The 14,062-nt window shown below is 41.4% G+C and overlaps 1 protein-coding gene across 1 annotated transcript; it reads right to left on the reverse strand.

Annotated features, from left to right (window-relative positions):
• Positions 1–868: 868 nt before the first annotated feature.
• ppa2 (inorganic pyrophosphatase 2) lies at positions 869–10,329 on the reverse strand. Its single transcript, XM_041870935.2, has 12 exons — positions 10,056–10,329; positions 6,999–7,063; positions 6,292–6,336; positions 6,123–6,176; positions 5,387–5,506; positions 4,475–4,561; positions 4,130–4,256; positions 3,488–3,615; positions 3,183–3,268; positions 1,725–1,794; positions 1,545–1,584; positions 869–1,397 (listed from the first exon to the last, which is right to left on the reverse strand). Exons 1-12 carry the CDS (start codon positions 10,228–10,230, stop codon positions 1,369–1,371), a joined length of 1,026 nt encoding a protein of 341 aa, XP_041726869.2. The 5' UTR covers positions 10,231–10,329; the 3' UTR covers positions 869–1,368.
• Between the last annotated feature and the right edge of the window lie 3,733 nt (positions 10,330–14,062).

The raw sequence follows: 14,062 nt of genomic DNA on the forward strand, positions 1-14,062 counted from the left end.
GCCACATTGTACATACCATGCGTTTGTATTACGGAAATACAATTGTTGATTTTTAATAACAACCTACTATTGTAATATGTTAAAAGGTGTAGGTTTCTTGTAATTTTGTCAAATGTACCCACGGCCCATGTTTCTATCAGCAATCTTCTAGTCTTTTCCAGGTTCACAGGATGCCACACTCACTGTCAACAAAACAGCAATGTTTACAGCTATAAGGTTCCTGTTCGCTAAAGTCACTTAGAAAGTATTCGTTTTTGTAAAGGATTGCAGTTTTTGTAAAAAAATAAATAATATTACATTTAAAATGTTGAATTTCAGTGTCCAGGACCCAGCGACAGTAGCAGGTTGTGAAAAGGAGTGTCTGAGACATAGCGGGTGACGAGCATAGCCATACTTGAAAAGCTTCAGAGTGTTGGAGTGTGATTCAACATTACTTGAACGACTTTGAGCTTGACTAACGCACCAGAGTGCACAGCTCTTATGTTAAGCTAGCAGTTTAATGTACACGTTGGTATTTTGCAGTTAGACACTAAAGGTTTAAAAACGTTTTGTTATTTTCTGCCTGTCTTTATTTTTTTTTACTGCTTCCCTTGTTCCCCTTTAAGTTTGGTATGCTAAAAAAATGGAATTAAGAATGTTATAATGCTGTAAGTATTGTAATGTACTGAATGCAGTTTATTTGAAAGCTGTTTATGATATCATTCCTGATATTGCTGAGATGTGGGTGTTTTTAATAAAATTTATATTTATTTAAAGCACATTTTAAGTTTCACATCTAGTTATTTGAATTTGAGTGGTTAAAACATTTATTTTGTCTGCATGTTTGTGTGTGGAAACGTTGATGTCAATCGAAGGCACACCATGCATCTTACACCTGGATGCTTTTATTTATCAAAAGAAGGTGGATCCAACCATTAAGAAAACGTTATTTTTTGTGCAAATTTAGTTTTCGAATTGAGAAATGATGAATATCAAAGAATGTGTTCTTATTTCAATAGCATACAACCCATTACTGAAATGCATTTTGGCACTTTTAAATAAAATACAACAGGGCTGTCTGTACAAGAACGTCAGTCTCAAACATAATGCAATAAAACATGATATAATCATCATTTACAAATTTAGATGGGAATAACCAAATTATTTGTTGTATCAGTAATTTCAAACAGTAACTGTATGTAGCGTATAACCAAAACAACTATTCATACAGAATTGACACTTAAATCCCCCATTTGAAATAAAATCAGCTGAATACAAAAATATTTGCAGTAACTAAACAAAAAAATAAATACAGTACTTGAAGTGCTTCATTTGAATATTGGACAAAAGTATCTTTAGCTTTTCACATCGCAGGACTTCAGTCCAGAATCACTTGGAAAGGAAATGCCACTTGTCCACTGTAACAGATGATCGTGGATATCAATGTGACATTAAAAAAGGGAATTTGTAATATATACACACATATAATATGAATATCTATTTCTTATCAATTCAATGGCTAAAATGGGTCTCATTGTCAAGCAAGTCAGTCACTTGATACATACCTTCTGGAGATACAGGAAGTGCCTCACCACCAGCAGGAGCCTAAGCAGGAAGCACATGATATGATGTCACAAGACTATCAGATCCAACCACGATACTGAGAATGTTCCTTACAACATAACTTAAACACACAAAGCTTAGTTATAGTTACAACACACACAGAGCTGAATTGATGTTCTCACCGATCTGACCACATTGCAGGCGTCCTCGCCACTGCATTTGAAAGGGCTCTCGGAGACAGAGACGTTTTTACTGTTGTCAGAGAAGAAACTTAGGTCATTATCTATCAATGCAGAAAAACCAACAACATTATAACGCAGGCTTATTGCAATTTCATATGGGCTGCTGGAGGGCTATTAGCTGACCGACCACATGAGCAGTGATTATGTGTAACGTAGGATGAAACAAACACACACACACCCTGGAGGGCTAACACACACACACACCCTGGAGGGCTAACACACACACACCCTGGAGGGCTAACACAACACACACACACACCCTGGAGGGCTAACACACACACACCCTGGAGGGCTAACACACACACACCCTGGAGGGCTAACACACACACACCCTGGAGGGCTAACACACACACACCCTGGAGGGCTAACACACACACACCCTGGAGGGCTACACACACACACACACCCTGGAGGGCTAACACACACACACCCTGGAGGGCTAACACACACACACACCCTGGAGGGCTAACACACACACACACACACCCTGGAGGGCTAACACACACACACACACCCTGGAGGGCTAACACACACACACACACCCTGGAGGGCTAAAAAACACACACACCCTGGAGGTCTAACACACACACCCTGGAGGTCTAACACACACCCTGGAGGTCTAACACACACCCTGGAGGTATAACACACACCCTGGAGGTATAACACACACCCTGGAGGTATTACACACACACTGGAGGGCTAACACACACCCTGGAGGGCTAACACACACACCCTGGAGGGCTAACACACACACCCTGGAGGTATAACACACACACCCTGGAGGTATAACACACACACCCTGGAGGTAACACACACACCCTGAGGCTATCACACACACCCTGGAGGGCTAACACACACACCCTGGAGGGCTAACAACACACACCCTGGAGGTAAAACACACACCCTGGAGGGTACACACACACCCTGGAGGGCTATTACACACACCCTGGAGGGCTAACACACACCCTGGGGCATAACACACACCCTGGAGGGCTACAACACACACACACCCTGGAGGGATAACACACACACCCTGGAGGTATACACACACACACACACACCCTGGAGGGCTAACACACACCCTGGAGGTCTAACACACACCCTGGAGGTATAACACACACCCTGGAGGTATAACACACACACCCTGGAGGTATAACACACACCCTGGAGGTATAACACACACCCTGGAGGTATAACACACACACCCTGGAGGTATAACACACACCCTGGAGGGATAACACACACCCTGGAGGGCTAACACACACCCTGGAGGGCTAACACACACCCTGGAGGGCTAACACACACCCTGGAGGTATAACACACACCCTGGAGGTATAACACACACACACTGGAGGGCTAACACACACCCTGGAGGGCTAACACACACGCGCTCCTCACCAATCTATCTGGCCACCATTAGTCTGCTTCTGCACCAGTGCCCTCCAGTGCTCGTGAGTGGACTTAACGACCTCCACAGCAAAGTCCTAAAGAGGAGGAGGAATGGAGGCAGACAAAGGACAATAGAAAGAAGTGAACCCTTTGCGATCCCTGGGGAAGGGAACACACCATCGGAGTCCCTCCTATTAAAGTAACTACCATGGCACTGGACTGGAACACATTCAGGAAAACAGTACGATATATACCAGCTATTATGCTTTAATATATCAATAGTATGTGGCCCTAATGGAGAAACCTCTATGTACCTTGTCTTGGAACTGTCCATTGAACGCAAACTGGTTTTCGGGCTTGCCGTCTGGAACCTTGTATTTTCTAAACCAGTCGACCGTGGCCTCCAAATGACCGGGTCTGCTCTTGCGGACATCTTCGATACCTGAGGAGAAAACAAGAGAGCACATTCTGATTTTGAAACATATACTGGGCTTGTGTGGCTCAGTTGGTAGAGCATGGTGCTTGCAACATCAGGGTTGTGGGTTCGATTCCCACGGGGGGACCAGTATAGAAAACATTTATGAAAAATGTATGCACTCACTACCGTAAGTCACTCTAGATAAGAGCATCTGCTAAATTACTAAAATGTAAATGTAAAATATTGAGATCAAACACACTATGTTAATGGGTACTGTGCTACGGATATTGTGTCCAAGGCTGCGTTTACACAAGCAGCCCAATTCTGAACTTTTTTTCACTAATTGGTCTTTTGGCCAATCACATCCAATCTTTTCACATCAGATCATTTTCAAATCTGATTAGTCAAAAGACCAATTAGTGATAAAAAGATCAGAATTTGGGTGCCTGTGTAAACGCAGCCTAATATGTGTATGACGTGTTGAAAATGTCTACTGCTACAGTGACATTTTGAAGTACTGTAAGTTTCTAAGACTGACTGTTGAGGCTGGGGGCCTCTGGGTCATCAGCGTTGATGGCTATCAGCTTCCAGTCCGTCTCTCCCTCGTCGATCATGGCCAGGACCCCTAGCACTTTCACCTGGATCACCTGACCTGGGGAACACACCTGCAGGACACAGGTAAGCAGACAGACAACTCCTCAGGTAAAAGTACATTATACATGACATGTTATACAGATAAGTTATATGATATATTATCACGTTCTATGAGTTACTTTATATACATATTATAATATGTCTAGACATATTGTTTGTAAATTAACCTTCATACATATAAGTAATATTATTCTTGGATATGATTTAGCCAAAGTCTAGACAGTCTCACCATCGTGCCGATTTCGCAGACGTCTATGGGGTCGTTGTCTCCGCAGCACTTGGAGTCCTTGTCCATGTGGTTCGGGTCTTCCCATGTCTGTTTCAACAAGAGAAGAGACAGCAGTAACAACATTATCCCTGTCAACACTTTGTTTGTATACCGTCATTTCAAACATTGTGAGATGAACTGTCAAATTTGTCGAGCCGACCACAGTGCATTTTTTTCAGCCAGTGGGGAGTGCAGCAGACAATAATAAGTTATGGGCAAATCAATGATGTCTGCGTGGCAGTCTGCTTAATGCGCTTGTATATGAAACACTCAGGGCCACACTCTGTGGATTTCACCAACAAGACCCATTTTAATGAATCGTGAAGTGTTTTCCATGTATCCGCCTGTATTAGTCATTCACTTTGGCCAAATCAATACTGCCGGAGGATGAAAGAAGAAATGCATTACTGGCAGCTGAGTTTCGACCGAGATTATGTTCTAGTGTTTTCCGCTGAAAGACTAGCGAATAGGGTTAATAATGGGATAGAGGTCCATTTAGAATCTCTCCAGTTGTTGATGTTGTTCAACTCTGTAAGAAAACAGAGGGATGGTGAAATCCATAACGAAACAGAAAGATGATCAACTCTGTAACAATATAACTCCATAACGAAACAGAAAGATGATCAACTCCGTAACAATACAACTCCGTAACGAAACAGAAAGATGATCAATTCCGTAACAATATAATCCCGTAACGAAACAGAAAGATGATCAACTCCGTAACAATATAATCCCGTAACGAAACAGAAAGATGATCAACTCCGTAACAATATAATCCCGTAACGAAACAGAAGGATGATCAACTCCGTCACAATATAATGCAACAGCAGGATGATCAACTCCGTAACATAACAGAGGTGACAGAGGTCTCACCTGTGGGAGCGCCCCGTAGTTCCAGATGTAACCTTTATAAGGAAACACGTTGGCCACATATCGGAGTTTGCCCTTCTTCACATCCTGCTTGATCGGGTTCAGTGGTTCCTTGGTTGCAATCTAAAAGAAAGATGCATAATTAACACAGATGACAGTCTAAACTTGGGTCAGCAGTTTACTATCTTAAGAGAGACAGTGACATTAGAAGGGCATCCATTTTCAAATCCTCATCAAATAAATAGTATCCATAAACCCAGTTTGCACTCTCAATCACCTCTATTATTCCTTCAACTGCCACTGCTGGAGACTGAGATGACCTTTAAAATCAACTTTCAGAGTTCATTCAGCTCCAGCTCTCTCTCTCTCTCTCTCTCTCTCTCTCCCCCTCTCTCTGCCTGAAGTGCTTAAATATCATTAACAAGTTGCCTGGTGCAAGGACATCATTATATATTAAGGGAAGAAGATATTTATAGGACCTTTCCACTTTGACAGATTCATTATTCATCTATTGTCTGGCTGTTTCTAGTCAAAGACCAGCGTGCTAACACGTCAAAAAGCTCTCAACGATGTTTGGATCAGTCAAAATAGAGCTTGGCCAATGAGGGACTACAAACCACTTAGGACAAAAGTCGACCGCCTTTCTTTATGTCGGTGGTTGTCTCAAACGCTCTTGTATATGGACACACCATAGTGTTAGATTAATACTTAACTGACAGGTTCCCAAAACAATACTTGCCTCCATTTTGGCATTGGACCATCGAGGTACCTCCACAACCATGTTATACAGAACCTGTAAAATAAAATATGAACTATATCAAAAGATAATATAATCAAGGTGTTCAGCATTAATTAAAAAGAGATTCAATTGTTTTCTCTGTAGTAGAAATGTCAGCATGGGAAAATACCTCATTCTCATTCTTCTTCAGTTTTTTAGATGGCACATCATTTTCCTTCGGTAAGACACATATTGTATTAATAATAAAATACATATTTGGTAGACCTACACAATATCTGACATCATCATGTACGAGGTTTCAGACACTCATAGTAGACTGTCAGAAAAATACCCAGCAAGTGAAGCTCTACAAAATCCCTAGACATTTGCATGTCACCTGACTATTGACGAACCCGCTGAGAAGTATGCATAACCTTTACATGTTCAATAAACATATTTCCTTGTCAGATAAAATCATGCTTTTTCAAAGATTTTCCATCTAAGCCAGGGGTGTCAAACTCATTCCCTGGAGGGCCGAGTGTCTGCGGGTTTTAGTTTTTTCCTTTCAGTTAAGACCTAGCCAACCAGGTGAGGGGAGTTCTTTACTAATCAGTGACCTTAATTCATCAATCAATGACAAGGGAGGAGCGAAAACCCGCAGACACTCGGCCCTCCGTGGAATGAGTTTGACACGTGGTCTTAGCACTTCAATGACAATGTATGTGGCTTCTGTTCCAAAATGCCTGCCTAAAAGGTTCCATACTCACACCCATTATCATTTCCACATGCAAAAAGGAAATATGGAAACATTGACTCGTTCCTTGCGTCACATAGACCGGTTTCATAAAAGCTACAACAACCAAGTAAGAATAGATCCAGATTGAACAAAATGTTTACCTGATCTCCATCAGCGAGAAGTGGAATATCATGAAAGGGAGAGATGTATTTCCCATCAGAGGTTTCTAGAACAAAACAGAAACACATGCAAAGTAAATTGACTGATGTACTGTATTAGTAATGTATAAATTCTCAAAATGTTCTGTAACTGTTGGTATACCGCAAGTGCTTGATGCAACATTTATATTGTTACTAGGTGCCAGTGGCGGTCGGTGCCGTTTAAGATGATTTATTTATTTTTTATGGGCCTTATTTCTATTACAGCATATTGGATGACTGTCATTCATATTCCATTCACCCAGCTCAATGTAACATCAATAGGTTTAGGCTATACATGATTCTCGATTTTTCCCTGTACCCATCATGAGGTTGCTACATCCGAGATAATTTTGAGTAATCAAGGTGACAGACCGTGACACATTCAATACCGCCTTGAACACTCTTGCCTGCATCTAGCTGATCTAGGGAGAAATCATTAGTTCAACAGTTGCAAACGAGAGTTTCTATTGGACAATTTCAGGTGTTTATCCCAATTTCATTTGTTTACGTTTAAGAAACGTTTTTCAACAGAATTGGCGTAATGAATACACCCCTGATCAGATGCGAACAGTTCACTTTCATAGCACCCACATAAAAATAGCATGATCACTTTGCTGTTTTATATATAATTCCTTCTCGCAACTATCTATGCACTCTCACCTTTTCCCTTCGCTTGTGGACTTCATTCAGTGCACAACACATCAGTGGTCTGTGACCAGGCAAATTAAATCTTTCCAAGCCAAACCTTCATATCATGACCGCTACACACAGCCTACATCCTTGTCATGTCATGGTCAACATCGCTACTAGAACTAATGTGTTAGTAAACCTGCTAGCTACAATCATACAGCACAGTGTACAGTCAGAAAGCAGTTACACCGGTGGGCCCCGGTGGCAATAAATTAATCAAACCAAAAGCCTACCTTGACTTGGAAGACTTCTTGTGTTGGCTAGCCATAGCCAGCTAGCTAACATAGCATCCCTCTCTGTTTGAGCTGGGTGTTTGAGTAGGCTAAACTAGCTAGCTGCATTCTCTAGGTAAGTTAACGTTTCTTTTTTTAAATACAACCAAATATAGCTAGCTCGCTCCCTCTCCTCTCTGTTCAAAACTGTTCTACTATTGTCTTTCTTGCTGAGTCAACTACTCACCACGTGTTATGCACTGCAGTGCTAGCTAGCTGTAGCTTACGCTTTCAGTACTAGATTCATTCTCTGATATTTTGATTGGGTGGACAACATGTCAGTTCATGCTGCAACAGCTCTGATAGGTTGGAAGACGTCCTCTGGAAGTTGTCATAATTACTGTGTAAGTCTATGGAAGGGGGTGAGAACCATGAGCCTCCTAGGTTTTGTATTGAAGTCAATGTACCAAGAGGACGGAAGCTAGCTGTCCTCCGGCTACACCATGGTGCTAACCTACAGAGTGCTGCAGAGGCTACTGTAGACCTCCATTGCAAAACTGTGTTTTAATCTATTATTTGGTGACATCTGAATATATTTAGTATAGTTTAATCTAAAAAGGATAACTTTTTTAATGTTTCACTATTTTTTTGGTCCTCCCCTTCCTCCTCTGAGGAGCCTCCACTGGTAGGTACAGAAAATGGAAGGCCCCTAACATAGAAAAATTGAGCATTTGAGTCACAAGCAATAGTGTTCCACTTTAGCGCTTAAAAAAGGGTAACTCCACCCCTTTTCAACCACATTTTCATTATCTCCAGCACAATGCCAGTGTCAACATGTGAAAACTGAGCATTTCTACGTTTTGTAGAAAATAATATAAAGTTAAAGTTCTACCCGATGACCTGATCAAAAATTAACATTTTCAAACACTATGAGATTCTCGCTGACATAGGGAGCAAAATATCCTCTATTGGAAAAATCACTTTTTTACTTTTAAATCCTACCCTGTGATGTCACAGAGAAGCATATTTATTTAGGACCTTATCTTTTTAAGCACAGATCATAGAAAACACGCTTTAAGTAACTAATCTGGCACATATCAAAACACAGGTTAACCCCAAACCATTGACCTGGATTTGGGCAATGTTTTCTAACACAAGCAAAATGCATAGGTGCCATTAAATCACAATCTATTGGGTTAAATCCCTCGGGCAAAGGGCATTGATCTGGAAATTTGCCTGACTTGCCCCAATTTTCTACATCATCCAGATATAACAATAATCTAAGCATTTTAAACAAATAGGTGTGACCAGACTCTCCCTCTCTAAGTGCATTTCTTATCATCCCATAGTACAGGGGTGAAGGAGTTCACACTAAAGACAATGTGCCCTACCCCCTCAATGGTTTTAACTGTCAGAGGGGTGACACTGACCTATATGGACCGAGGTCCACAAAGCAGATTTAAAACTGAAGACCCCATCAATGTCTTCTGCAAACAATGAAAACATTCAATGGGGACCGGTCTTTAAACCTGCCATTGTTAATGTCACACTGGAGCACAGATTAACAGCCCATATATTCCCATAGAAAGATTACAACAATAATAGTATTTCATACTCGACTTAATTATTATGTATCAGTCCTGTCCTTGTAATATGGTAGCCTACCAACCAGATTGTATAAAAAGTGAAAACGGATGACTTTGTGGCGACTTGTAACAAGTCTTCACCAATGACAGAAAGAGAAGAAAGAACACGTGACAGGGGTTAAAGGGAACGGCAACATTGTAGCCACCAAAAACAGGTCCTTTCAAAATTCAAGAGCTCTGTAAATTGAAAGTGTTGCAACTAACAATAGTTAAAATGTAGCGTTTTTTAATCCAACACAACATGTTAGACCTATTACTATGGACGTTTTTCAGTCAAAACACGGGTCACACTTGAAATGTGTCGAATGCAACATGCCACGCGGCCATAATTGGAAGTTACCAAACCTGCTGTGAAAGATGTACCCTTTTTAGCTAATAGCGTACCATTTCACCTAACTAACGCCCACGTTTTGGTAATCGGTGAATGAGTGAGCTACCGTGTCTTGCATGGTGGAAGGCTAATAACTTACTAAAATATATCCTGTAGTCAGAGGAGTTCGGTCGTCCTCGCTCTTCGGTTTGATAATGCATTGTTTTGATCAGATAGGAGGTAATTGCTTGTGTGACAAGCTCGCTTTTAAAGGCAGTATGCGAACCAAGAAATGCCGATGTGTACCGTAGCGAAGAGCGCAGAAGCAAACGCATTATAGCGGCTTATTTTCATTTAGGTCCTGCTTCCGGTTGAGTATTTCCCCACGTCTGTGCTGCGTTGCTCTTGAATGTGTTCCTACCTTATCTTTTACCGCCCCCTATCTGCAGCCAAGGTCATTCCTCAGGGGAAGGAGAACGTGGAAAACGCAGGAGACCTTTGCCAAAATAAAATGGCTGACATCCATCAATGGGAGAATGTAGACTTGTCTTTTGTCAGTGTTAATGACTGTGTTGGTCGACGTGGCTCTGTCTGTTGATGTGTTGAATCACATTTGTGTTTGTAGTAGTGAACACAATGCAGCCAAGACAACCCCTGTTCAATAAAACATTGTAAAGTTAAAGACATGGCCACTAACTGGACCCAAATACTCTATCAATCACTTTCTCATCCTCAAATTATATGTGCAGCCATTGACAAACAATTGATGATTGGTGGTATTATCTTATTTCTCTTTGAGTACAAAGATCTCTCTTTAAAAAAAAATAGGGACTATTTACGACACACTACTTAACCATTGTGACCCTGAGAGGTGCTGAACTCTGACCTTGAGGGACTTCTTGAGGTCGACGTCAGAGTAGATGGTGATCTCCCTCAGCACGTCGCTCACTAAGTTGTCCCTGCGTACGTGGAGCACCAGGAAGGGGTTCCGCGCCAGGAGGGGTTCCAGCGTCAGCAGCATGAAAACATTATGCAGGTTGGCCCCGTTCACCGCCATCTTGGAAAAGGTCACAGACAGGGGATATCGATTAAAAAAATATGTCCACCCACCCTCCAGTGTAGGAGAGGTGGAAATCATTTGTAATTTTGTATTACATAAAGTGTTGAAAAAACATAAAAGTACAGTAAAAAATACAATTACAGGCATGGGCTCTATTCATTATGCCGATTCTGTTGCAAAACAATTAGTCTGTTGCAAAACATTTAGTTTTTTCATAATTAGGCTACTAATTACACATTATAAACTGGGTGGTTCGAGCCCTGAATGCTGATTCGCTGAAAGTCGTGGTACATCAGACCGTATACCACGGGTATGACAAACATTTATTTTTACTGTTCTAATTGCGTTTGTAACCAGTTCACAATAGCAATAAGGCACCTCGGGGGTTTGTGGGATATGGCCAATATACCGCGGCTAAGGGCTGTATCCAGGCACTCTGCGTTGCATCGTGTGTAACAACAGCCCTTAGCCGTGGTATATTGGCCATATACCACACCCCCTCGTGCCTTATTGCTTAAATAACACATTCATACCATTTCATTTCACAATGGTAATTTCTTAGGCTATATTTTCGGCTAATGTCAGGTGTTCCTTAAAGCTGTGACACTGACAACTCTAGTCCTTCAAATCCCCAGCGTCCAATCTTCTAGCTGTCTAATCTGCCTACTAGTTTCTGAACCTCCTTCAAGCGACGGGGCCCTCCTTATGGTCACCATAGTAACGGCCCTATCTGGCTTTGTAGCCCCCTAGCTTTTGTGTTTCTCATCTCTAGCACATCCTGAATGGTGTAATGCTTCTGGAAGCTAGTAATTAAGCTGGCGAAGCCACAGAGACCAAAGTCCTTATCTGCTGTTTTTGTGCCCAGCTAGCGCTCTTCGATAAACAAACACCCACATCAGCCATTTCAGCGTTTCTCCCTCCCCTCAGTCTTCTTTTATTGTCATATTTATTGCCTCGCAGGTTGTTCAAACAAAAGATGCACACATCAATGCTATAAACACAAGCGGGTGGTAGGCTAAGCTGCACCCGTCCTAGGTTTGAAATCTCAAAGTGTATCCATGTTCATAAATAGGCTATTGACATTTTTTGCAGGTTTTAAAGCTTATTTCCTGCAATTCTACACATTTTGTCATGAGGTGCAGAGAACATTTTGCAGTATTAAAGCTAATTTTCTTGCAATTCTATACTTTGAGTGACTCAAACATTACAACAAAATCTATGGGATAAAAAAACCTTGCTAAAACATGTTAGCTGACATGGGCTAGTTGATCATTTTACATTTCTGACAAGTTATAAACAGCTCTCTAAGGTATGCAATGACTGACATGACAAGCGGATTCTACTAGTGCATTCTACTATTAACATTTTCAAGAGTAAGTTGGAAGCCGGACTGAGTTCCACATTTTTAAAATGTTATAAGTCTTTAGGCTCAAAGGGATATTCAATGTCTGCTTTTTTATTTTGACCAATCTACCAATAGGTGCCCTTCTCTGCGAGGCATTGGAAAACCTCCCTGGTCTTTTTGGTTGAATCTGTGTTTGAAGTTCACTGCTCGACTGAGGGACCTTACAGATAATTGAGGTAGTCATTCAAAAAATCACACTATTATTGCACACAGAGTGAGTCCATGCAACTTATTATGTGACTTGTTAAGCACATTTTTACTCCTGAACGTATTTAGGCTTGCCATAACAAAGGGGGTTGAATACTTATTGACTCAAGACATTTCAGCTTTTAATTTGTAATTAATTTATACAAAATTCTACAAACACAATTCCACTTTGACATTATGGGTTATTGTTTATAGGCCAGTGACAAAAAAGTCTACATTTAATCAATTTTAATTTCAGGCTATAACACAACAAAATGTTGAAAAAGTCAAGGGGTGTTAATACTTTCTGAAGGCACTGTACTTTAATCACAACAAACACAGATTCATTGATTGACTTTGACCCATATAGAGGTCTTCAGTAACCTGTTGGAGGGAGTCACATGAGACATAGATGCGGTAAAGAGGTCATTGGAACGCAGACAGCGGGGGATAGAAGAAGGACGCCGGATTGGCGCACCTTCAACAAATGTGATCTAACAAAGTGGATATTCGTCAAATGACTCATGATTGATGTATTGGAACAAGTCCACAATGTGGTTACTAAAGACTGATTTTGATATATTTGGCTGTTTTCACTGCATAACATTTCAGACTGATCTAATAGACTAGATGTAACATAGTAAATGTAAATCCGGGACACTCAAATTAGTATGATACAGTATGTTACATTTGGTACGGTTACATAAGATAGAAGGTTACATAAGGCAAAAGCTAAAGGAAAGTGGTTGGTCGGGGTGCATAGGTGGCCGTATAATACAAATGTCTAGCAACCCAAAGGTTGCATGTTCGAATCTCATCACGGACAACTTTAGCTAATTAGCAACTACTTACTACTTTTTAGCTACTTTGCAACTACTTAGCATGTTAGCTAACCCTTCCCCTAACCCTAACCCTTTTAGCTAACCCTTCCCCTAACCTTAACCTTAACTCCTAATCCCTAGAGCTAGCTATTGTTAGGGCTAGCCACCTAGCTAACGTACGTTTTGCAAATTCATAACTCCCGAGTGGCGCAGTGGTCTAAGGTACTGCATCGCAGTGCTAGCTGTGCCACTAGAGATCCTGGTTCGAATCCAGGCTCTGTCGTAGCCGGCCGCGACCGGGCGACCCATGGGGCGGCGCACAATTGGCCCAGCGTTGTGTAGGGGAGGGAATGGCCGGCAGGGATGTAGCTCAGTTGGTAGAGCATGGCGTTTGCAATGCCAGGGTTGTGGGTTCGATTCCCACGGGGGGCCAGTATTTAAAATATGCACTCACTAACTGTAAGTCGCTCTGGATAAGAGTGTCTACTAAAATGTAAAAAAACATATTGTACAAATTACAATTTGTAACATACCATATGAAACGTAACATTTCATGCTAAATGGAGTGTCTCGGATTTACGTACAGAATAATACAAAATACTCTGAGACCACGTTGAACATTTAGAAGTAGTCCCTTTTCAGGTTTAGAAGAAGTGACTGCTAAATGCTAACTCCTGTTCGTATAAGCTGGTAGC

The sequence above is a fragment of the Coregonus clupeaformis genome, unplaced genomic scaffold, assembly GCF_020615455.1.
Source record: "Coregonus clupeaformis isolate EN_2021a unplaced genomic scaffold, ASM2061545v1 scaf0311, whole genome shotgun sequence".
Lineage (NCBI taxonomy): Eukaryota > Metazoa > Chordata > Actinopteri > Salmoniformes > Salmonidae > Coregonus > Coregonus clupeaformis.